Here is a 23,284-nt window from a genome sequence, read left to right as displayed (position 1 = left end):
GGAACTGTTCGCTTCATATTCGCGAGTGTGGGCAAGAAAGTGGAGAGAGTACATGCAAAGTGACACCAACACCGTAAACGTCCATAGAGAACCGGCTTGTTAACTTTTACCCCGTTGCATTCTGCGTTTCACGTTCTAGTGAATTTAGTTTATTGGTTGTCATTACGCATAGAAATGTAATCCCGCCTACGAAACAACCCCCCCCCCCTCCAAAAAAAAGATCAAAGGCATGCAGATAGACACAGCAAACCTTGTGTATCGAATATAGTGCAGAAGAAAAGAATCACACAGTGCAAATGATATATCGTGCATAATGCGTTATTGCGTGTTATCTCTGGCAGAGAAGTGATTGTGTGCACCCAGTTGGTTCTTTTTCCAGAGCGAATTGCACGACATTTCAAGTACAGGAAGAAGGAGATAACGCCCTTACCTAGTTGTACAGAGCGACGCTTCGAGCAGTTCCTCATTCAGCGTCTGCAGCTGCACAGGTGAGTTCTCATTTGACTATTGCAACTGTTGCAAGGTGCCGTGGTACACGTAGCTTCTTTTCTAACAGCTTCATCGGTTCGCAACGTGTTTTCTTTCCAATCCCAATCTTTCAGTCCCACAGAAGTTAATGTGTGCAGACAATATAGTGCATACCGAGGGCTGGAACCGGAGATACGAAAAAAAAGTAAAGAAAAATTCGTATTGTGTTTTTTTTTTTGTTTTTGCCTCCGTTTCCAGCCGTCAGTTTCAGTCCCAGCTGATGACAGACGCCGTATATTGGGTATGCATGTCGTCTCTCGCGGAGCTTGCCCTGGTGCTGCGTGTTGTTCCTCCCGTCCCTTCCCATGTTCGTAACCATCCTAATGACGAGTTTGTTCGCAAATTTTTGTTACGCCGTGGCATAAACTGACGAAAGGCTCTTTGGCTCCGACTTTGTCGCGGCAAACGTCCCTATTATTTTCTTTTTCACTAAGCTAAACCGACAAGCAGCACCATGGCCATTTTCTGCTCTTGTGTTGACAACGCCCGGAGATTTGTTATGTTCTTCCTGTCTCGTATGCCCCTGATGCTTAGCTGAGTAACAAAACAGAAATCAATTGTTTGTTCATATTACTGCTGTTACTCGAATGCCATTAACTTGAATACTGTCAGCTGGAATATGAAGCACGAATGCACGCGCTCAAAATTACAATCAACATGTACGAGCACAAGTAGGCAGATATGAGCGCAGTATGAAAATGCAACACACGAGATATCTAACCCCAGTGACAACGAAGGATCAGAGCTAGAGGCCATATTATTCAAATGCTCGGTCTTATGTGCTCTCCTATGTTCTTTCTAAAATCCTGCTGTCATTAGGTGCTGACGGGAAAGACCAGTGATCCTCGAATGGCAGGCACAGTCAGTAAGTGCCCTTTCTATGTATTTCTTAAAGGGACTATGAAATTTCCCGGACACCCCACCAAAGTTTCGCTGAAAACAGTCATTGCTATCGAGAAACCCGTATGGCATTACTTCTTTCCTGGCAGAGCCGGACCATTCTTCAACTTCGCCGGGTGAAACTCGGCTCCTCTGTTTTCCTCCTTTCTCGCGCCTTCCTCCTCACACCTCGGGAGCTACTATGCGAACGGAACGTTTGCACACGGCAAGCTCGGTGCACTGAACCCAGCCGTATATTTCGCCCTTAAGCGGCTTGCACGGCGTGGCGCTCCTAGTCCGCTTAAATTCGCTCGTACACTCTAAGAAAAAAAGGAGTAAAACGGGGAGTAATTGCAGCTTCTACTCCCCTAGTCTGCAATTACTCCCCATTTTAGTCCCCTAACCCAATATTTAGCCCCGACGTTTACTCCCCAGGACTGCAAATTGTCGCTAAACTTTGCGAATGGTCTCCTGAATGCAAAAGTCTACGTAAATATGTGCCCTGGTCAATGTGAACGACATAAGGCTGTATAACTCACACAACGTAGCAATTTTCCAGCCACACAGAGTAAGAAACAGTTAGCGCATCTCTCTTCGCAAATTGTGCCCTAGTATGGCGCAAGATTTTATATCACTCGATATATCACGGTTGACGGTTTGCTTCAAAGTACCTTCATGCATGCGCACCAATTATGTACCTGGGACTCTTACAACAGCGCGTGAAACGCGGTCTTCACTCTGTGACATTCATTTACTCCCGTGCATTTACTCCCGAAAGGGACTATTTTTGTGGCAATGCAAATACTCCCCAAAAGGAGTAAAACTACTCCTTTTTTTCTTAGAGTGTAGAAGAACGGCACGCTTGCGGAGCGTCAAACTTGTGTCGTATGTTCACGAACATTCATTCTATCTCTCTAAAAAAGGAAAAACAAAGAGAGAGAGAGAGAGAACAGAATCGTTTCATAGTCCTGCGGGTCCAATATTTAGCTATATGAGTCCAAAACACGCGCGTTCAAAGAACAAGAAGTGGTTATATTTACTAATTGCTCTCTCTTTTTTTTATGTTTGGTGGAGGCGCCTGCTGACTGATGAAACAACGAACAGCCGAAGTGAGCCACAAATATAGAAGATAGAAACACTTAGTACGCTACGCGACATCCAGGCACGCAGACTTGTGCCCGTTCCCCCCCCCCCCAAAAAAGGAACTAAATACCGTTACCCGTTAGTTGAGAAAAAAGTAACTAAATACTTTACTCGTTAAAAGTAACGAGTTCTCGTTACTCACAGGTAACGAGTTACTTTTAGGTTACCGCCGCATAGTTAAAGGGACCAACAAACATGCCGTCACTTGCCTTCAACTCTTTATTAATGAGGAATTCCACTTCAGAAGAAGCTGATCGCCACACGTGGCAACGTGACTAGTGACCCTTTGTTTTGTCTTGTTCCCCCTCTGCGTCGCGTCTTGGGTATATAGTCTGCATGATTGTAATAAACCTTTTGCTGAGTCTGAGAATTGTCGCCCGTCCTTCGTGTTCCGTGTCTCTCGGCCCCTTACCATGAGTATATATCAGCTTGCCTGGACCTTTTCCCTTCTTGCCGAAGTGGGGGTGATCAGAGATTATGAAAACACAAGAAAAGACATCGATTTTCGTACCACCGATCACCAACGGTACCTGAAAACAGACGAGGGGCTGCGTCATAATTTAGGGCGCTCAGAAGCTTTGCAAAGACAAGAAAAGGCTAGAAGTTGAAACGCGTTTTTTTTTTTTTTTTTTTGTAGCCATAGCACAATTGGTGCCCATTCCTGTGAAGGAGGGGTGGTCGGAGATTACGGAAATAACAGAAAAGACGATTCTCCACGTCAGCAACACATCCAGCGAGGACTGCAATAATACTTTGAGTCACACGTGGTCGTGGACGTGGTCGTGGGTCACGCATTGCGCCACAATGAGTGCCGAAGTGTGCTTCCCCGTGCTGAAGAAAAGGAACGAGTAACGTCAGTAACGAGTTACCAAGTTTTGTAACTGACTCCGTTACTATTACTATGTTTCAAAAAGTAACTGAATCGTTATATCGTTACCAAAAAAGGAACCGTTACTAAGTAACGAGCTACTTGTAACGAGTTAGGCACAACTCTGCAGGCACAGCATATCCCATGGACTTTTGCGTGAATTTCTGCATGCTTATATGACGTTTCCTGTGGCCACAATGTCACGCGAGGACCCACGTTGGGTTGAGGCACATTAAGGGAGAGATTGAAGTGCACAAGAAAGTCCTTTAAAGGGACTATCGCATCTGGGAACGTATGTACGATACCGAAAGGGTAATGTTCCTCACCACTGCAGAGACAACTTTGCCAAATTTCTCTTCCGGAAACAGCTTACATATTAAGTAAACGAGTTTTAAAGGTCCGCATTCCATCTGCAGCCACGACGATGATGACGTAAGCCAGGCGCACGAATTGGAGCGCAGCGCAAGCGATTGTCTCCGAGATCGTCTGCTTGTCGTTCGCATCGCAATATACTGAGTGAAAAGTCCTCAGTAAATACGCTGACTTTCGCTTACCAGTGTGAGTGCAGACGTAACCATGTTACGTGAAACACGGCGTTACGCCCCTGGCTGTACGAACACGTTCAACGTTAACCAGAAACATCATTCCGCGAGCCGGTAACAGAGAAGACGCCGTCCCATAGCATTCCGCCTCGCCCGCCTGCCTGTCGGTCTGTTGCCAAGGCTACCAAGGTCCCTCCGGCCGCTCCGTGATTGGTATTCCCCATGTCAAAGGGCGCGCAGTGATTGGCCTCGTCCGTGTGACGTTTTCAGTGAGGGAATCCAGTAATGCGTCGTCTGCTCTTGCCAAGTTTTATATCAAACTACACAGGAACAACGCTGCCAATTCGCGTCGGGTTTTCGGCGTTATTATCAGTGATGAACGCGGAGTAAAAAAGCACTACAGTTTCGGAATCGACCGGGACGGATGCGATAGTCCCTTTAATCTGTTTCTGTGACTGCGACAGAACGAGGACAAAACATCTGGGTTTACAATTGACATCGTAGAACGTGAAGAAAAACAATGTGCAAGTTTCCGGCGATGCAGAATCAAAAATAACAAAGACGGTTAAGAGCATCAACTGTTTACTATACACACATTAAAAAACAAGAATTTCGTGCAGTAGGCTGCACTTCTTCAGGTTTGAGGACCTGTTGCAAGTGGTGAAGGATATATCTATAAAAAAAAAGAAGTCGCATGGTACAAGAGAAAAGGGTGAGGGTGAAGAGAAATACAAACAAACGCAATACAAATATAAACAAGGTCAGACAGACATACAGACGGGTCGGAGGTGTACGTGGAGGAGACCAATGCACATCACGTGAATAGGCACAGCAGCCAGTTGGCAGAAAGAGCCTTAGAATGTGTACGGGGAAATGGGGCTCAAGGGCGAAGGATTGAGGACACGGGACACCTTGATTGCTAAGATCTTCAGACTCTGGGAAAGTGGTGCGGAGTTCGTGGTTTACTGATGGTGTATCATCGTGAAAAATGGCAGACAAATGATAATAGGCGGGAAAATAAAAGAAATATTAAAAATAATCAATAAATAAACTCACAGTATAAATGACTGTAATGGGCTACCGTACACGTTGATGCCGTGCGGTTGCAACGTTGCAAATTTCGAAATGAAATAGGATTCTCGATTTTTGCGTTTGATGTCACTGGCGTCATTATGTCCATTGACAGAAGACAGTCTGATGCCGTTCACATCAGGCCGACGTTGGGAAAAAGGAAGGAACTTGGCAGCGCAGTCACTTATGATGTAGTGATGGACCTGTTCTTGCACTGATCTTCAAGGGACGACAAGGGATATTCGTGTCAGTCGGTATGGGAGCGACGATGACAGGGGTATAGAGTCTGGTCAGTCCGCCCGAGCCTTTGGTGAGATCTTCTGCAGCCTCAGCTCACTCTCCGTCTAGATGAGGGGTGCCGAAGTGGCGGCACGCGTGGCCCCCGAGCAAAAAATAAAAAAAAGAACTTTGCCCAGGCTTCATGAACAGTAGAGGTGTTATCATTCGGCTCTGCACTCGTGCAGTTTATCTTGCGTTAATTAGTTATAGAAAACTGTTACCACTGACCTGTAACAGGCGGTGACTCTCTAGCTAAGAGACAAGCGGGGCCGGTTGGCACATGACAATAGCGAAGACGACGAAAGTAATACAAAGGGAACGAAGGGAACACAGCCAGCTAGAACACGTCGAACTTTCAACGTTCAATCATAATCAACCCTTAATCATATGATAAAAGGTGGAAAGTTCTAAGTTCCCTGTCTGTCTCTTGTTGCTCTCGTCGTCTTCACCTATCAGTCTCGAAACCTGCCCCTGTGTCATATATTTTATTGATTAACATTACTAGTATATTCCTACCAAAATTTCTGAGCAAACCCGATTGGTAAAGTTGGTATCTTCAATGCCAAAAGAAAGAACCAATTCAGCCGAAGGCTTGATGATCTACCGGGTGAACTCGAGCAAAGATTATTCGAGTGCAGGAGACTTGAAACGGAGGTTTTTGGCTCGCCGTTTGCCGCAGTTCTTGACGACGCTCCTGATGGTTAACATATGGCACAGATTGACCTGCGTTGCGACGCACCGATAAGAACAGGTTCGCTGAAGTGCTTCGCTGAAGGTTCGCAACTGTGCGCACAAATTGCAACACAGTGAGTGACAAACTAAAGCATCGGGTGTACGTGCGCTACTTATGGCATCACCTATGCACTCGTTCCTTATGTCAAAACTGGAAGGTGGTGGGTCCGAATCCTACCGCCGGCTGTGCTGTATGGGATTCTTCCTGGGTTGTCGCCATACCATTAAAGCGTACCTGTGTTGAGTTCGGACGTGTGGACAGATTTCGGGTTCCTGTTGCGTTACGCTCTATTTCATACGTATACACTATAGGCAGGAATGCCTCGGCCAGGGGGCGCGCTCAATCACCGTGTACAGCACCGCTCCTGTCAGTGACCCAACTAAAGTCTCGTGACAGTCGTTCCTCCAACCTACAGGCGCCCTACCCTTAAGGCTGGAAAGCCTCGCGCAGGGGCGCGCTCAATCACCCGGTAGTAACTAATCATTAATTAACTAAATGGTGGCTGTCTTGTACTTTCTAGCAGGCTAGGTGGCGCATGCTATCGCCAATCCAAAGGGAAGGCCGTTATCCATCCATCCATCTAACCATCGTGCAGCGCCGCTGGCGGCAGTGACCTAACTAAAGTCTCGTGATATTCGTTCCTCCAACCTACAGGCGCGCTACCGTATACACAAAACGAAACATGCGAAAGCCCCGTGGTTTGCGAATAAATGAGTAAAATCGTACAGGTGAACCACATCCGGTTTCGGTTCATCGTGACATCACCCCATGCCTCACGTGACGGCCAGTCTTTGGAAATGATTTCATTGCGAGCAGAATGGACGATAATGAGGCGTCTGGAAGTGATGACAATTCGTACAACGGGATTGACATCGAGGACGAAAGGTACGAACGCGAATGCACGCCCTCAACGCAATCTGCATTGGGCATACGCCGGAAGCTTCGCCCCGTGACGTCATGATACGTTTTTTATTCGAGGGTAAAGTCCCAGTCTTTAAAATTCAAGTAAAAGTTATCTATGGCACGTACACGCGAAATATTTTTGTGTTGACAAGTGAAACATGCGAAAGTGAAACAAGTGAAACGTATCGACGGGTTCTACGAGTGTCGATCGTCACTAACTTGGGAAGGAGTCGTTGTATACTCTTATGTACGACAGGTTTTTGAAACAACCAAGGAGATATGGCAAGAAAGCCAGCAATGAAGAAAGTGTGATCATTTCCTCTTTAGGAGTTTTCATATCCAGAACTGATCCGTGCCAATCTGTCGAGCTCGTCCCAGCTCTCCACTCGTCCATCCATTTCCATATTAATGAAGATCGGCCGTCTCTATACATGTTTATATGACGCCGTAAGTAATAAACATCTACGATTCTTCACAGGCAGGAGCTTTGGAAGCCCGCCGTTCCACTGGGTGAGTGCAAGTCATGGCAACGTGCCGCACAACGCCGTTCCAGGTGGGAGAGACTCTGGTGAAACTCTGTATGTCGGGAGGGCTCACAAAGGAGGAGACCTCATTCCAGGAAAGATCATCCCCTCTCATCGTGTTATCTGCGTGCCACGCATGGGATGGGAATATCCGATAACGTCGTATGAGGTAAGATAGGCCATGGAAACAGAAATCATTGCATCTCATATCACACGCCTACAAAATCAGTAAGAACCAATACGCATTTGTCCTAAATCTGATGAATGTTCCACTTAAAAGTTGTAACGCGCTCATCCTCCCCCGGACGAACGAAGTACTCACTCCAGTACACCACTTAGGTAGTTCACAAAGTAAATGAACCTTGCACTGTTCCAGCTCCCTCCTTGTTTCTCGACCCTCACTGGTCCCTTTCACGGTCATGTACTGTGGCCATTTCGTCAAAACAAAAATAACCAATTTCTCACACACAAATTCATAGAAGAGTGTCTGTGTGAAAGGGGAATGAGGTCAACGCGTAAATATCTTCTTATGTCAAATGGAATTGTTGGTATAGACGACAATGGCTACATGCATAAGGTCATAGCTCGTGTATAAACGCGCGCCATTAAAGTTTGGGGACACTTAAGTGCTCCTTTAGCACTGAAAGGACGCCAAGGGTATGCTTTATTTTTTCGCGTATTTACTTGTTCAGAATATTTTAATGACTCTGGCATAACAATTTCCACAAGCAACCGACTGACATATTTATATACTACGGTATACAATACAAAAATAATACAACGAAGTCAAACGACCACACAGGTTACTGAGTGTATTGCCAAGTAGACTAGTTATGTACAATTCATCGTTTGTATGTACACATGACGAGGAAGATTAAAACATTTTACGTCGTAGAGCAGACTATATACAATATATACGTCAGGAAAATATGTTTATCAGATCAATGTTGACATCCCTAATGTATATGTGCATGTTTAACCACTGACGCAGAAACCCATGCTCCCCAAGGGAGAACAACCGATGTTCAAGGTAATCGCTGAGCAACTGCAAAAGGGTGCAAGCCTTGGATGCATAGCTGCAACCCGCCTATTTTGCAGTACCGCGCGGCAGTTGAACTTCGGAAGTACGTATGGCACAATGATTACTACGAGGTGGTCGAAACTGCTTCGTCTTCGCGTTGAGACGTTACGTCTGACGGTAAACAAGCGGCATACCAAGGTCCACATCGTCGACACTACCGTCGAGCCTCACATGGTCTAAATGCCCATTTTGACTATACCCTATTACCCAAAATGTCCGAATGATCAGAAGGTCTAAAATATTTTCGGTCCTTATGAGCAGTTAAACCAAATGAGCAGGTCGGGGGGACCGGTAGGAGCTCATATCCTCCGAACTCCCATTTCCACCGACGTCCCAAATCAACCAAAAGCTGATTTCCTCCGAAAAAATATTCGGAGGTTCTGGGCTTTCGGTTGATCTGGGCAGGCGGGTGGAAGTGACCCATATCCCCCAAATGCTCTTTTCATCCGAGCGTCCAGAACCACCGAAAGCGGGATATATGAAAGGGCACGCTTCCCCCGTTTTCCAGGGAGAGGAGGAAGGGTGAGCGGTTTCCAAGTGTGCGGGAATCCAATGTACAGCTCGAAGCAGAGTTAACTGGAACGCCACTTCGACTGGTGGAGCTAAAGTCGGGAAGAGAGCAACCCTAGCGGCTCTTACGAGAAATAAGGGCAAATAGTGTTTCGACTGTCCCACTTGTGCTGCGGGGGTGTCCGCCGTGCCATGAGCTGTTGACTCGGCATTTGCTCGCAGCTATGTTTATCATTGCGATGTTTGTTTGTGTTTGCGGCGATTATGTAAAGGTGTATTCCGGCCGATATGCGATATGCCGGGATGCGATGCCTTTATCTCATTGATATACGCGAAGGTGGTCGCGTTCGCTCAGAGGAGCATTTTTAGATTTGTGATAAAACAAATGAGGATGCACGGAGTCTAGTGGCAAATTTATTGGACATGCTGTCCACCTTTGCGTGTACCAATGAGATAACAGCATCGCATCCGCATGATATCGGCCGGCATACACCTTTACATAATCGCCTCAAACCCAAACAAACGTCACGATGATAACTACAGTTGAGGGTAATGCCGAGTCAACAACTCATGCAAAGGCGGACACCCCCACAGCATAATGGCAAATTCGAGTGGTCATTTCGTGGCAACTTTTTTTGCCAGATTCCGAGCAGTCATGTTCGCTGGTTAAAGCGAAGCAATCGCGCATGTTCGCGTGGCGCTTTCCGAGCGCCAGGAATTTGCCAGCTAGCTCTTTTTTCGCCCGGTCTCGAAACGATCGAGCAGCGGTTTGCCCAACTATATCCGGTGTCGTCAAATCCGCACTGCAACGGTGGCGAGTGCCCTCATTAGCCCGCACGTCGAAGTTCACGCCCACCAGGGAACCCGAAGACGGGCGACCGCGATGGCCCTAGCGTGATCCAAGTGTACGAACTCTGCCCTGATTCAAAAGGGACGAGGCGAGCCTGATCTTTATCCTGATCCTAAAACCGCTAGATCCCTGGCACTCATGTTCGGGTGGCAACTGTCACGTGATCAAGCTCAGATCAGAGAGATATTTCGAAAATGAATTTTATTCGTATGCACGTTGCTGATGGGAGAAGCACTATCTTCGGAAGCTCAAGGAGGTCCGCGTCATGAGGAAGTCAGCGTCATGACGCGTATGTTTTGTATCTGGAATATAAAGGACGGCGGAAAACACACAAACCTCAAGCACCTAAATCTGAGGAGATTGACAGTTCAGACGATATGTTGGTTTCATGCATTCATGCTGCTTGAAACCTTTTTTCTAGGGGTTGTTTTAGCCGGTTAATAGCGTATTTTCTGAACGTCTGAACTGTATTAACAGAAAGTATAAAGTAAAGGAGGAGGTTCCTTTTGTAAGCTTTTTCGGCACCTGTGCCATGGGCGCTTTGTTACTATTCGCTTTCCACTATGATGACCTACACAGTGCCTTGGCCCGAATCACTCACTTCGAAAATATCTCTCTGTTGGGTTCGGATCACTTCTTGAACGCGATCGACATCAATAGTACATTTCCTTGTCAAACTTCACTTCTGAGTCTAGTGCTAGGAAGTATATTGGATTCCCGCGCACCCAAGAACTGCTCACCCTTTTTCCTCTCCCTGACAAACGGGGGAAGCGTGTCCTTTCAGGTATCCCGCTTTCGGTGGTTCTGGGCGCTCGGATGAAAAGAACATTCGGAGGATATGGGTCACTGCCACCCGCGTGCCTAGATCAACCGAAAGCCCAGAACCTCCGAACATTTGATCCGAACGGCGGGAAGTTCAAGGACATCTTTCTCTGCGTCTACAAATAGAAGAAAGAATGGGGGTCGCATCATTCTAGCAACGTAAGGTTTATTTCTTTGAAACATTTCCTTGGACATGCACACAGTTCCGTTCTCGCAGTGTGGCTCTTATTTATTTTCAACTTACACAGACAGTTCGCTCGCGACTCTCTTCATGATTAGCCCACTAATAATTTCCCAACAAATGGGAGACACGCTGTAGAGGTTTTAATCACGTGAGAGAAGTGCTCTGTAGCATGGGTAAATGGTGGCTCTGGCACCATCTTCTCGGAGCAGTACCTCCTGTAGCTGCATAAGAAGGACGCTCTAGCCTCTTCTATTGGTGCGTTGTTCCGAGCAAAATTGGGGTGACGGAGATTCGATTAGGCCCCGTTCAGCAGGTGCCGAATGCGTTCCTGGTCTCCAAAAAGCTTCCAGAGGCCCACGTTGGCCATCCACTGTCGTTCAAAATAGCCACAAAACAGAATGAGAGCTGCTTCTTTCCTGGGGTCATCGAGCAGTGGCCTCGATGGATTCACTGATATCGTCCAGTATGGCGTGACAAGTTCTGGAGGAAGGAGGCTGAGAGCTGCGCACCTGCGCAGCCATGCCCGGATGCCGTTGAACTCCTCTCCAGCATGTGTTCTATTCCCGCAATACACTGTTTGCGTAAGGTACCATACGTGATGATGATTGATTAAATGAGAAATAAATACCTAGTTTTACTTCCAGGCAATCTGTCGTCGTAATTTCATGTTCAAAGATATAAAATAATTGTAATGAAGAAGGAACATGAGAAGACGAAGGAGAGCAAGAAAAAAAGCTTGTTGTTCCGGACAGGGACGGATTCACAGAGTTCCTCTCTCATTACTAGTCTGGCACGGCACACTGCACAAAAATAGTATATTATTACAAAAAGATATAAACCAATATTGTTACCCTGAGGCCGAGCTCGCCGACCTTCTTCTGCAAGCACAGCCCGAAGTGAAGTAGGCACCCTTTTGTGGTGGATTCCAGGAAAATGCTGTGAAACGCCCGCATGGCACCTTCCTCGAAATCAAAGTGTGCTATTCCACCTGCTATGGCACCCACCGTGCCGTGCGTCTGGAGTCTATTCGTGGATGCAGACCCAGTTTGTCATGGGCCCTGCACCGCAACATAAATTCCGAGTCATTTGTCGTCATTTACTGCTGGTGCATTTCTTAATTCGAACTTGAAACTCAAAAAGTAACAGGCGTGACATTACACTAAAAATGACGTCGAATAACTAGTTCTGAAAGCACAAGACAACGCGATCGTATCATACACCAGCCTGCGAAATCACTTGCCTACCTTCTCTCAAGAGCGCTCCTGACGGCTTGAAACAGCGCCGTATACGTTTGCGTAGTCTTACCAGGGAGGAGCCACACCACGAGCTGTACGGCTTCGCCTCGTACAAACACATGTATCCAGTACAACTGAACGAACACTCGAGGCGTTACAAGAACGTGCCGTCGCATACAGAGTGGCGGGACGCATGTAGCATATCCAGGTCCAACGTAGAGGCAAGTGCCAGTGAAGGGGAATGTGTGCGCTGCAAGATGGCATACGAGCCCGGTGTTCCAGACTGGAAATCCTCCCAGGTCTCTGTAAGACCTTTCCCTAGCGTCCCTAGGATCTCCGATGCCGCAAACGACGGGATACCTGTCATGTATCGTTCTTTAATATGTGGAACGCACCGAGCTGTGGCAAGCAAAAAGACTGACTTTGCAGATCCATCCAGGTTACAGCAATGAACATATCTCAACTTTATAACAGCATGTGGTTGTTAGAACTGTTAGTACATCAATATTGCGACTAGCAGTTTCGTGTAAGAAGACGGGCATAACGTAAAGGACTTCGAGTGCACCAGTCTCGTCAATCGTACAGCTGCTCATTTGGATGTCTGCGCGAAAAGACAGTCCTATACTGGCCGCCCTTACGTACCTGTACGTCGGGAGATGGCTTTCTATAGTTGAACGTGTTTCTTGTCGAACACCTTTGTGGTCTTGATGAAATATCCGTTGGAGACAACTGTACGCCTCCCGAGGTGTGTTGCATGAGCATTGAAATACCTCTTTCCTGACGCCCCTCTCGTAGTGCTTTGTAGTCACCTGGAAGAGAATATGTGAAACACTGCTAATATAAACTACAAGTATCGCCAACAGACACTTTGCGCACACGTAAACGTCATCGGCTCTGTAAGAAATCTTTTCGCAAGCATGGGGACAGGGCGAGATTTTGCCATTGGAGCAGGTTGCACGAAAACGTTGAGGCGGTAATCGGAGGACAAACAGCATCCCTGAACGTGGTGCCGTACCCACCACCAGAGGCTACACAGGTGTAAGTTTTAAGCTTCCCTTATTGACCTGACTGACCCAGAATTGCATGACAGCAGTCTAGGTTAATTATCTATTGCGGATACGTAGGTTGCATACAAGATCCACGATAGATACCGCTCAGTGGTTACTTGTCTCTCTCTGACTGCTTTTCCTTGATTTCTGTTACCATCATTCCCGCATTATTTTTACAATTAAAGATTTTTCTGAAAAATAAAATAGAACCAATAATTAATTGGCCACTTAATTTTGTTCAGTTTGAAAGTCGGGGTTGCAGATGTGCGGGGAATCATCAGGACTTCCTATACAACGCCGGTACTGACCTTCAGACTGGGAATGGCGGACCCCGAGAGGTCCTCATGCGAGAGGTCCTCCTTTCGCGAACGGCATCCACTGCAAACGTAATATGCTGTACGCTCAGCGTCCTCAGCCGTGTAGTTAGCCTGTATCGGTATAGCACGCCCTCATTTGGATTGCTTCAGACCAAAGCAAGTCGTTTCTCTTTGGAGCTCTTCCACCATTCGTGGTCCTCGAGTTCTGCCATCCTACGTGGTTCAGCACAGCTGGTATGACACGGGGTCGGCACGGCAGTCGCCTTAAATTCCCGTTGAGCGAATAATGCGGAAAACCATGCTTTGTATTTGACAGCTTAAAGTACACACTACATTGATGAAAAGAACATTCAACTTTGACACTCTGCATTGAGAATACTTCATAAAACAGACAAGGGGTGTGTTAGTTTCTGCGCCATTGCAGTCTAGGACCGTAGTTATTTGTATGGGGAGAGCACGTGCGGTCCGTCGTAAAAGCGAAGCTGCTGACCTTGCGCGCCTGGTCCCCACTAACCCACAGCCCAGTCATGACAGCAGATTTGAAGCTCTGGGAAACGCTAGAGGTTGTCGCTTTTCTTTACGCCCGTTACGGCCCGATGAAGCTTCTGCAGTAACATGGGCGTACTCAATATGGAGGAAGTCTCTAAACGTGAACCATTGGCTGGGATTCTCAAAAAATTCGAACGGCCAACAAGGGACGGCTCAAAGCCCGTGCGACTCGATTCCTTCTCTCACTGTCCTTGAACTTCCCGCCTTTCGGTCCAAATGGGCGCGTTCTGACAAAATGAGCACCGGGACTTCGTGGGCAGGTCTCCCCGACCTGCTCTTTTGGTCCAATTGCTCACAAGGACGAAAATATTTCGGACCTTCTGAGCATTTGGCCATTTTGAGTAGTCCGGCAAAATGGGCATTTGGACCATATGATACTGTACCGAGCCCTTCCTGCCACTAGAAGAGTAAGTGGCAGTGCAAGTCTCCTCGACTAGACTCGCATTCGTGACTCCTGCACTCTTTCTATATCCACGTCTGGAAGACGCTAGTGCACATGTTTCTACTCGATGACAACCTTTTGATCAATATGGCACATCTGCCGGGCACATCTTGCAGAGTTCCCTCGGCACAAGGATTCTACGCTCTGGTCCTAGGCAATGCACAACAGACAAAGTTGTCGCGTTGGGGACAAACATTTCTTTGTTTAATATGGTCATGACGTTTCTAAGCGCAAACAAATAACTATACGTTTCCACACAAGGGAAGCTCCGCCCTCCTTCCGATTGCGGTCTGCTTAAAAATGCACGTGATAACAAATGTTTCTGCCCTTTCCAGAAGGTATCAGAAATTAGCGTGTGCAACTTTGCAGTGATCCCTGCGGGAGGTATTACAATTCGTGCGACATACCACAGTTTGCTGCAAAGTACGCATTTTATTAGATACACACGGTCGCGATAAGATAGTTGAAAACGATTCGGAATGTCCATCTGCCGTTCTATGTCATCGATGGCTGTGAGCCAGTTCCCCATGATGACTCCTGTTTGATTAAACTCTATTCCCAGTACAGTGACACACTCTGAGAAGTTTATACTTCCAGGCAGTTGCCCTGAGAGACCATGGACTCGCAAATCTTTAGTCTTGTTGACGTTCTAAGAAGCACCAGAGAGCACACCGTATGTGTTGAAAGCCTCTAACGTTTTCCTCGCGCTTTCAGCATCCCAGACAGAAAGAACTACAGGGAGTCTTTTTTTTCGATGCAGATTTTTCATTAAACAAAACTCTAATGGCTATAGACATCCCGTTTTCACTTCTATCATCGCTGGGCCGGCGGACGTTCTTGGCCATGTGTTGCTCAACCGTCGAAAGACTAATTACCTAAAAATCTTCATTAACTTTTTAATTATAAAAGCTATGAAATTGTCCCAATAAGAACATCTGTTCCATTCGGTCATCCAATATCGTAGCCGCTTTCAGAAAAAAAAAATCCGTTCGATAGATCGTCCGCAAAAAATTCGTGAAGGAACACCATTTTTTTCTTCATTTGGTTGCGCATCTTCGGAGACACGTCTTTCCTTCACCGCCATTATGAGAGGGTGATAGAGCACACTGTCGCCTCTTGCGTCCTGGCAAAAGATTCAAAGAAAACAGAAAATGCAACCCAATATGAGGGCAGTGTAATAAAGTAGAGGAAGCGTCTCCGAAGGAGCAGGTTATAAGATGATGCTTTAATGGCTGAAACAGATGATGAGAATGAGAGCACACCCTCTTGGGATTGCGCCACGTGCACGTAGATGCACGCGAAGGCGGAAACAGTCCTTGTTTTCGTCAACACTCCCGCCCCATGACTTGTCATTCCTGGAGTTCCAGAGCATGTAGTAGCTGAATGGGCCTTCGTATGTATGCCCCATTTGAAGTCCTAAGGGTACAGGAGCGAGCGAGACCATCTCGCCCATGGTGGACCTGTTGTATTCGTGCGAGCTTCCAAAACGTCTTGCGAAGTCGTTCATCTGAGAGCATTATGAGTTGATGTTGCGAACTGTTCTGGATGTACACTGCTGACTAAGATTAGCTCTGACCGTAAATGCGCCAGATACTGACTTGACCATTGTCTCCAGTGCCGGTCAAGAAGCCTCTCCTTCTCTTTGTTCAGACTTCTCAGAATACGATCAGCAACCGCCAGCTGTAGGCTTGTCATCGGTGGTAAAGAAATAAGCCTTTCCCAATGAGTAGATGTGAGGGAGACACAGCTTCGGTGTCTTCTTGGTCTTCTGTTAACGGTGTCAATGATCTCGAGTTAACTATTGCTTCGACTTCAGTGAGCACAGTTTGAAGTTCTTGGAATTCAAGCTCACTCCGACCCAATGCCTTTGTCAAGGCTTCCTTGACCGAACGCACCATTCGCTCCCAAAACGCTCCCCACCGCGCTGCCCGTTCAACAATGAATTCCCACGTAATCCGAACCTGTGCGGCATAATCCCGAACATCTCGAAACTGAACAGCCAGCATGGCAGGGAGCTTACGAGAAGCTTTCTTGAATGTCAAGAAATTATCTGAATAAATCTTCTTTGGGATTCCTCTTCGTGCGCCGAAGCGCTTGAAAGCCATGAGAAAATTCCCAAATACTTGATCTGTCACAAGCTCCAGATGGATGGCTCTAGTAACGGCACAAGATAATAAGACCACGTGCGCCTTCCTGTAACCTTCCGCAGTTTTGTGGTACAGTGGCCCTGGAAAATCTACTCCAATTGTCTCAAAAGGCAGGTGCTGCGTGGTCCGATCTCCAGGTAAAGGTGGTTCCTGTTCAGCACACGGACGAGTTTTTAGTCGCCGACAGAAGTAACATTGATGGAGGGTGTACTTGACGGATTGCCTTCCTTTGATTATCCAAGAGTGGTCTCGCAATTGGTGTAGACTCTCTTGTACTCCAGCGTGATTCAACCTTTCGTGTCCACGAAGCATAATTAACCGAATGAACCAAGCTTCTGAGGCTGGAGGTAGCAGGATCGGGTGCAGATTAGAATATTGAAGTCGTCCTGTAAGACGAAGGATACCTTCGTGATCTTTATACGAGCGGAAATTCTCAAGGTGTGGAGACTTAGACGACAGGAATCTGTCTTGCGTGTCTTTAATCCAGAACTTCTCAGCTCTGCTCAGTTCCTCTGCCGTAAGAGGGCCCGCCTGTTTATGACCCTTCAGATTCTGCACGCAGCGGAGAACCCATGCCGTAACACTAACGAGTCTGTTTGCTGTGCTGTATCGTACTGGTGACACAAAACTCGGGGAAGCGGAGACTAATGCCATATGTAGGATGTCGGAGCCTTTCTTCCCTCCGGGCTGTTGAGCCACAATTCGCATGAACCTCTACCACATCATACCTAACCTTTAAATACTACACCAATGACCGGCCTCGGTGGCTTAGTCGATAGCGTGTTCGCCTTCTGATCCCGAGATCGTGGGTTCGAACCCGGCCGAGGACGCCGCCAACTTGGTGGCAGGGTACAGGTTGCTTAGATACGCCGTCTTCCGCGAGGGACGTTAAATACGAGGTGCCGTGTGATGAGCTTTCCATCGCACGTTAAAGAACCCTCAGGTGGGCAAAAGCAATCCACTGACCGACCGTTGTGGCGTCGCTCATGATCTCAGTTGTCTCGCGACGTAAACCTCCATAGTAGATATTATGCAGCAAAAAGACAGGGACACATATAGAGGAAGGCACAACATGATGACTGCAAGTAACGATTGCAGTCATCGTGTTGTGCCTTCCTCTATATGTGTCCCTGTCTTTTTGCTGCATAATATCTACTATGTCACGTTACCAACTACCCCAACTATCAACAGTGTAAACCCCCATTATTATCATTATTATTATTACCATACTCCTGATGAGGACGGTGCCCAGAAGAAAAACAGCCTCTGTTCGAAATATCGGCGGCTCTCGTCCTGAGGCAACTCCCTTCGTATAGCCATTATAGTTTTTTTTTATGAAAAATCTGTATCGAAAAAAAAAAAAGACACCCTGTATATCATCAGCGTATACCGACATTCTGACATCTCCAGTACCCGGTACAGGGAGCCCACAAATATCGGCATTACTTAGAATTTGACACACAAAAAGGTCCAGGGAAATCACAAACAACAAAGTGCCGGACAGAGGACAGCCCGGCCTGACATCTCTCGAAAGAGAGAAAGTGCGGGTAACTTCGCCATTAATGCGAATTTCCGATCACAAGTTGCTATAAGGACACCTGAGTGAATCTACAAATTGGGAAGGAAATCCAAAGCACTCCATAACAAAAAAGAAAGAGTCGTGTTTCACCCTGTCGAAAGTTTTTGACTGGGCCAATGACAAAGCTGCACCCGACAGGCCCCGTGATCTGGTGTACACTAACAAATCGTTAACGGGGCGGTCTGGGAAAACCGGAACTTGATTTTTTCCAACTGCCACGGAGGCTTACGTGCTGTGTGGAAAGTTTCAGCTCACAAAATGGCGTGGTTTTCGAGACACGGAATAAAAACTACTCCTCTGAAGACATCCGGTTTCGTTATTCTCCCTCGCATACTCCTTGCCCCAAGGATCCTCTATGTACGTCATCCGTCATCTTTTCATCACCAGTAATAATATTCAAGCGAATAACGCGACCCTCGGTATAACTACGGAATGAGCATGAGCATAGTAAAGCTGGATTAAGGGCAACCACTCCAACGCCCTGTGAACGCTTGCTCATTAAGGAAAAGAAGCCTTTGACATCATGATGTCTTTCAAATTTACGGATGTCAGCTGCCTCACTTATTTACTTCCTTCCTTACTTACACCTTACCGTCGGTATACGGACAAAGTGGATTACCAACATTACCACGTTTGATGATAGTGAGAACTGCTCCGCGGTACATTTGTTATCTTTTTGTTGACGATTGGCTTGCGTAGTGTGCTATAGTCCCACATCACCACCATCTCTGACATCACCGCCTCCATCATCATCAGTCTCATTCTTGCCCCAATGGCAATGAGGTGCCGTTTCGCCTGCTTTTTAATCACCTCCTCGGCCTACTATTTTTGCTGTCGCAGGCTCTGGTGTGTGACGACAGCAGCCAACTCAGCTGGGTAGAAGAGTCCGGAGGAAAACTACCGCCTGGCGCGATCCAGGGCGGAGTGACAGCCAACGGTGAACCCCTCTACATCGCTCGGGCACACCACCGAGGCACACTCGCCATCGGGAAACTTGAGTGCTCGCACGGCTGTGCTTACATCGCATACGGTTCAGGAGAATATGCATACTCCGAGTACGAGGTACTAGTCTGGCGTGCTGGTAACTTCTGAACTGCACTTGACAACGTGGCAATGTGCGCAACAGCCGTGCTCAACGCAAGAACGTCACGCATAAGTTCCTTCCTCTGCTCATCCTTATTGATTGCGATCTTTTGTCATTTCTTTTTTGTCATTGTTGATGGCTTGGGGGACTCGATTCCACACTGTTCTTATGTGAAACATGCTTAGAGTGTAGAAAGCCTATGTCTAATAAACGTAAATGCTCCATGTCATTCATGCTATCTGCACCATAACCTGTCTAAAAGAATCGCATAACGACATCTTTGGTGACTGAACTTGAAAACTCTGAGCTATGAGTGCAACAAGAAGGCCAATACTGACGAAGCGCTCGAGCCTCAACTGTTTTGTTTGTCTTGTCACTTCCGTTGCACCCACCGCATAGGCTACAGTCACTAAGTAGGCAACGTTTCAGAATAACGGCACCTGTTATGACCACAAGCTGCCGCCATATCCCCCGCGCTTTTTTCCTGTGTAGTCTTTACCAATCAATGCTATTCTTGTTATGCAACTAGTTGTTTGTGACGTTGTATTACTTTTCCACTGTTAATCCATTTCCTGTCTTTTTTTTTTCTTGTACTCTTGTACTTTACTTGTCTTTGTAATCATTTTCATTTCTGTTATGCGTTCTCCATGTAATGCCGCAAGGTCCTTGGAGCAGTACAATAAATAAATATCGTCTGCAGTCTACACTGGCGTCACCTGACGCAGTGCCGTGTATAAACGGAGTCTGGCCATTAATGGGACTAGTGTATACCTGAATCTCCGCCCATACTGTGAACGATCTCGCCAATCACAGGTCAAAGTACAGGTCGGTAATGATCACACCATCCAATATTACATTATACCTCTATCTAAAGCAGTGCCGCAAGTTTTGGGAATCTCGATTTGATTGGATTGAAATGGATATCTCCCTCGGCACAATCAGAACATTTTATACCGTCTGTAGCTTGAGTAGAGGTGTGCGGCGATGCCGTTTTTGTCGGCGGCGGCGTTGGGTCCACTTTGGGCCGGCGCCATCGTCATCGCATCGTCATCGCGGCGTTGAAGGCGTTGAGGCGGCAGGTGGATCAAGCTGCCGTGAAATCAGCGTCAAACAGCGGAAGCTGCCATCTTGTGGAACGCAGTTACCAGACACGGAAACCTGAAGTTCGCCCGTTACGGCGGCACAAAACGCCGCTGTTGTCTTTTTGTCAAAAAAATAAATGAAATGAAAGAAAAACAGAAGACATCTACCAAAATGTTAAAGATCAATGACTTGATGCTTCCTCTTTTCCTCTATCATGATTACTCAAGCAGCTCCTTTCTAAGGACTTCGTCAGGACTGTGTGCCTTGACGAAGGCGGAGCTTCCGCGCAAGACAGCGCACGACGGGACACGACGAAGAAACAAGTGCACACACAGAGCGCTGACTAGAAACTGAAGCTTACTTCCCAAAGGGAAGTAAAGTGTTTTTACGTAGTTATGTACCAACTTGTCCAAATCTCCGCCTTAACTCTGTTATACCAACTCCTCGCCAGCTTGATCCTCCAGTTTTCTCGCGAACCGGAAACCAAGATATCGAAGATTGGCTCGCGTCCTATACGACCGCGTGAGCTCATACAACAGATGGGACGATCCTACTAAACTGAATAATGTCGTATTCTACCTCGCCGATCTCGCGAGAATTTGGTTCGAAAACCACGAAACGGAATTCGAGAGCTGGGCTGTCTTTCGCAGTCGTGTCCGCGAACTGTTTGGCACCCCGGCGATTAGGAAGTCGGACGCTGCTGGGCGCCTTTCGGTAAGTTATCAGCAACACGATGAATGTTACGCAGCCAATATCGAGGACGTCCTGGCTCTTTCTACCCGGGCGGATCCTGCCATGCATGAGCTCGAGAAGATCAACCATATAACCAAGGGCATCGGTGAAGAGGCCTTCCAGTACATTCTTCTAAAGAAACCCTCCACCGTCGCCAATGTGATCGAGGCCTGCAGATCATTTCAAGAGAAACGGAGCTCCCGCGTGTTGCGTAGCACGACATTTCTCGGTGCACAACCTTCTGTGCTTGGTACCTCGAGCCTTCCTGACGTGGGAGCACTCCGAGTGCTTATTCGTCAACTGATTCGCGAAGAGTTGTCTCGCGTTGTACAGCGTCCAACCCCCATAGAAACCTGCGCAACCTGTGCCTTGCGACCTGCAGCCTTTGATACGGGACGAGGTGGCGGCTGCGCTGAGGTCGGACTGCACTATGACACCTCGTCCGTCCTAAGCGGATGTCCTGCGCTCGTCATCCCGAAAGATAGGGACTATAGGCTCTATCTTTGCCTCCCCACCGTCGCCACCACCTGTCTATTACTGGCCGCAATGGCGCCGCCCGGAAACACGCACCAAGCTTCTACTTTCGTACACGCGGCCATATAGCGCGATTTTGTCGGAGACGCAAACGGGACATCACAACTGGAGATAACTCCTTTGCTTACGATTCTCGTGCACGTGCAACAGCGAATTCAATGCTGTTCGACCGCAATGACCATGTCGGCTCCAGTTCGAATTTTTCCCGGGACCCACCACGTTCTCCGCCTCCGCAGCGACGCCGTTCAGTCTCGCCTTTCCGTGGCCGGTCCCCCGTGGCACATGCCGCACTGCGCCAGCGAACACCTTCTCCGCAGGAAAACCGCTAGTTGTGGTCCGAGGAGGAGGGCCGACTGCACTGTTTCAAGAGCATCAAACTCCTCCTGTTCTCCCCACAATATAGTGGATGTTGTTCTCGATGGGATAGCTGTGCAGGCTTTGATAGACACTGGTGCTGCTTCATCCGTAATCACGTTGGACATGGCTCGACGCTTGCACAAAGTGATGATCCCTTTGTCTGAACCGTTAATGACAGGCGCTGCTGGGAAGCCTATTGTGCCCATCACTCGTTGTACAGCTCGCATACAGAGCGCAGACGCTTGCTACCCCGCCGATTTTTTTTTTTTTTTTTGTCCTTGGTTCCTGATGTTATGACGTGATTATTGGCTGGGACTTTTTGAGTGCGCACTCAGCCGTCATAAACTGCGCGCAGCATAACATTTTCTTGTCTCCTTTCCCAACGTATGATGTTGACCACTCACCTCCTCCGGGTCAGCAAGTTTCTCTTTCCGAAGACGTTGTTATAGCCGGACGGACAACCTGCGTCACCCTTGTACCGTTGATTCCGTCGTCGTCGCTCGCTGAAATCATTATCACGCCCGAACGTCACAGTCTGGCCAATAAAGGAGTGGTTGCGCCTTGTTTTTGTCGCGTGGAAGATGGCTGTATACTTCTCCCGCTGACAAATCTATCTTCGGAACCCGTCTTGTTACGCGTTGGCTTCGTTTTTGTGGCTTGGGAACCGGTGGCGCCGTCCGCTGCTCCCGAGAACAAGACCGTCTCAGCCGCTGATATCGCTGCACTTGAAGAAAGGATCGCTGCCCCTTTGCCTTGGAAGCATAGATCGAAGCTGCTGAACATTCTCATCCGTTACGTTATATGTACTTCCGACGCAACGTCGACGTAACCCCTCAACTTTCCACCTGATCTTCGCCCGTCATCGGTCCACGGGGCTGCCAGTGGGCTGTGCTGCTTGGGTTGTTACAAGGTCATGGCACAACAGGCTCTTAGCTCATAAGGCCCATATTTTATTATTATATATTCTTCTTTGATAGTGCTCTTAGCTTGAAAAAGTTTGCCAATCGATCGGCAAAACAATGTTACACGGACCCGCACTCCGAAGAACCAAGGAAAAAGGCTTCTTATCACTAATCTGTGATATGGAATGTAAAATGCATGCTAGTCCTGTTATGTCGTTGAGGTTTTCATAATCTTATTTTTGGCATTACTTATTCAGACTCGTTCATGTTGGGCAGAATAGGATTTTCGTAGTCTGTGAACAACGCCGGACAGCTTGCAACAGGTCTTCAGCCCAAATTTGCTCGAAACTTGAATAA

General features: G+C 47.5%; 1 protein-coding gene across 1 annotated transcript; it reads left to right on the top strand.

The window, feature by feature from the left end:
• The first annotated feature begins 361 nt into the window (after positions 1-361).
• On the top strand, positions 362-20,023 carry LOC135386870 (uncharacterized). The gene is made up of 4 exons (XM_064616385.1): positions 362-488; positions 1,348-1,393; positions 7,425-7,639; positions 19,076-20,023. The coding sequence occupies exons 2-4, from the start codon at positions 1,378-1,380 to the stop codon at positions 19,325-19,327; spliced, it is 483 nt and encodes a 160-aa protein (XP_064472455.1). The 5' UTR covers positions 362-488; positions 1,348-1,377; the 3' UTR covers positions 19,328-20,023.
• Positions 20,024-23,284: the final 3,261 nt, after the last annotated feature.

The sequence above is a fragment of the Ornithodoros turicata genome, chromosome 3, assembly GCF_037126465.1.
Source record: "Ornithodoros turicata isolate Travis chromosome 3, ASM3712646v1, whole genome shotgun sequence".
Taxonomy (NCBI): domain Eukaryota; kingdom Metazoa; phylum Arthropoda; class Arachnida; order Ixodida; family Argasidae; genus Ornithodoros; species Ornithodoros turicata.
The sequence above is the reverse complement of the archived record's forward strand: the minus strand, read 5'-3'. Positions and strand labels throughout refer to the sequence as shown.

Coding starts and splice junctions, on each gene's coding strand:
- LOC135386870 (XM_064616385.1), top strand. Junction 7,640..19,075: donor ATCCGATAACGTCGTATGAG/GTAAGATAGGCC, acceptor TTGCTGTCGCAG/GCTCTGGTGTGTGACGACAG.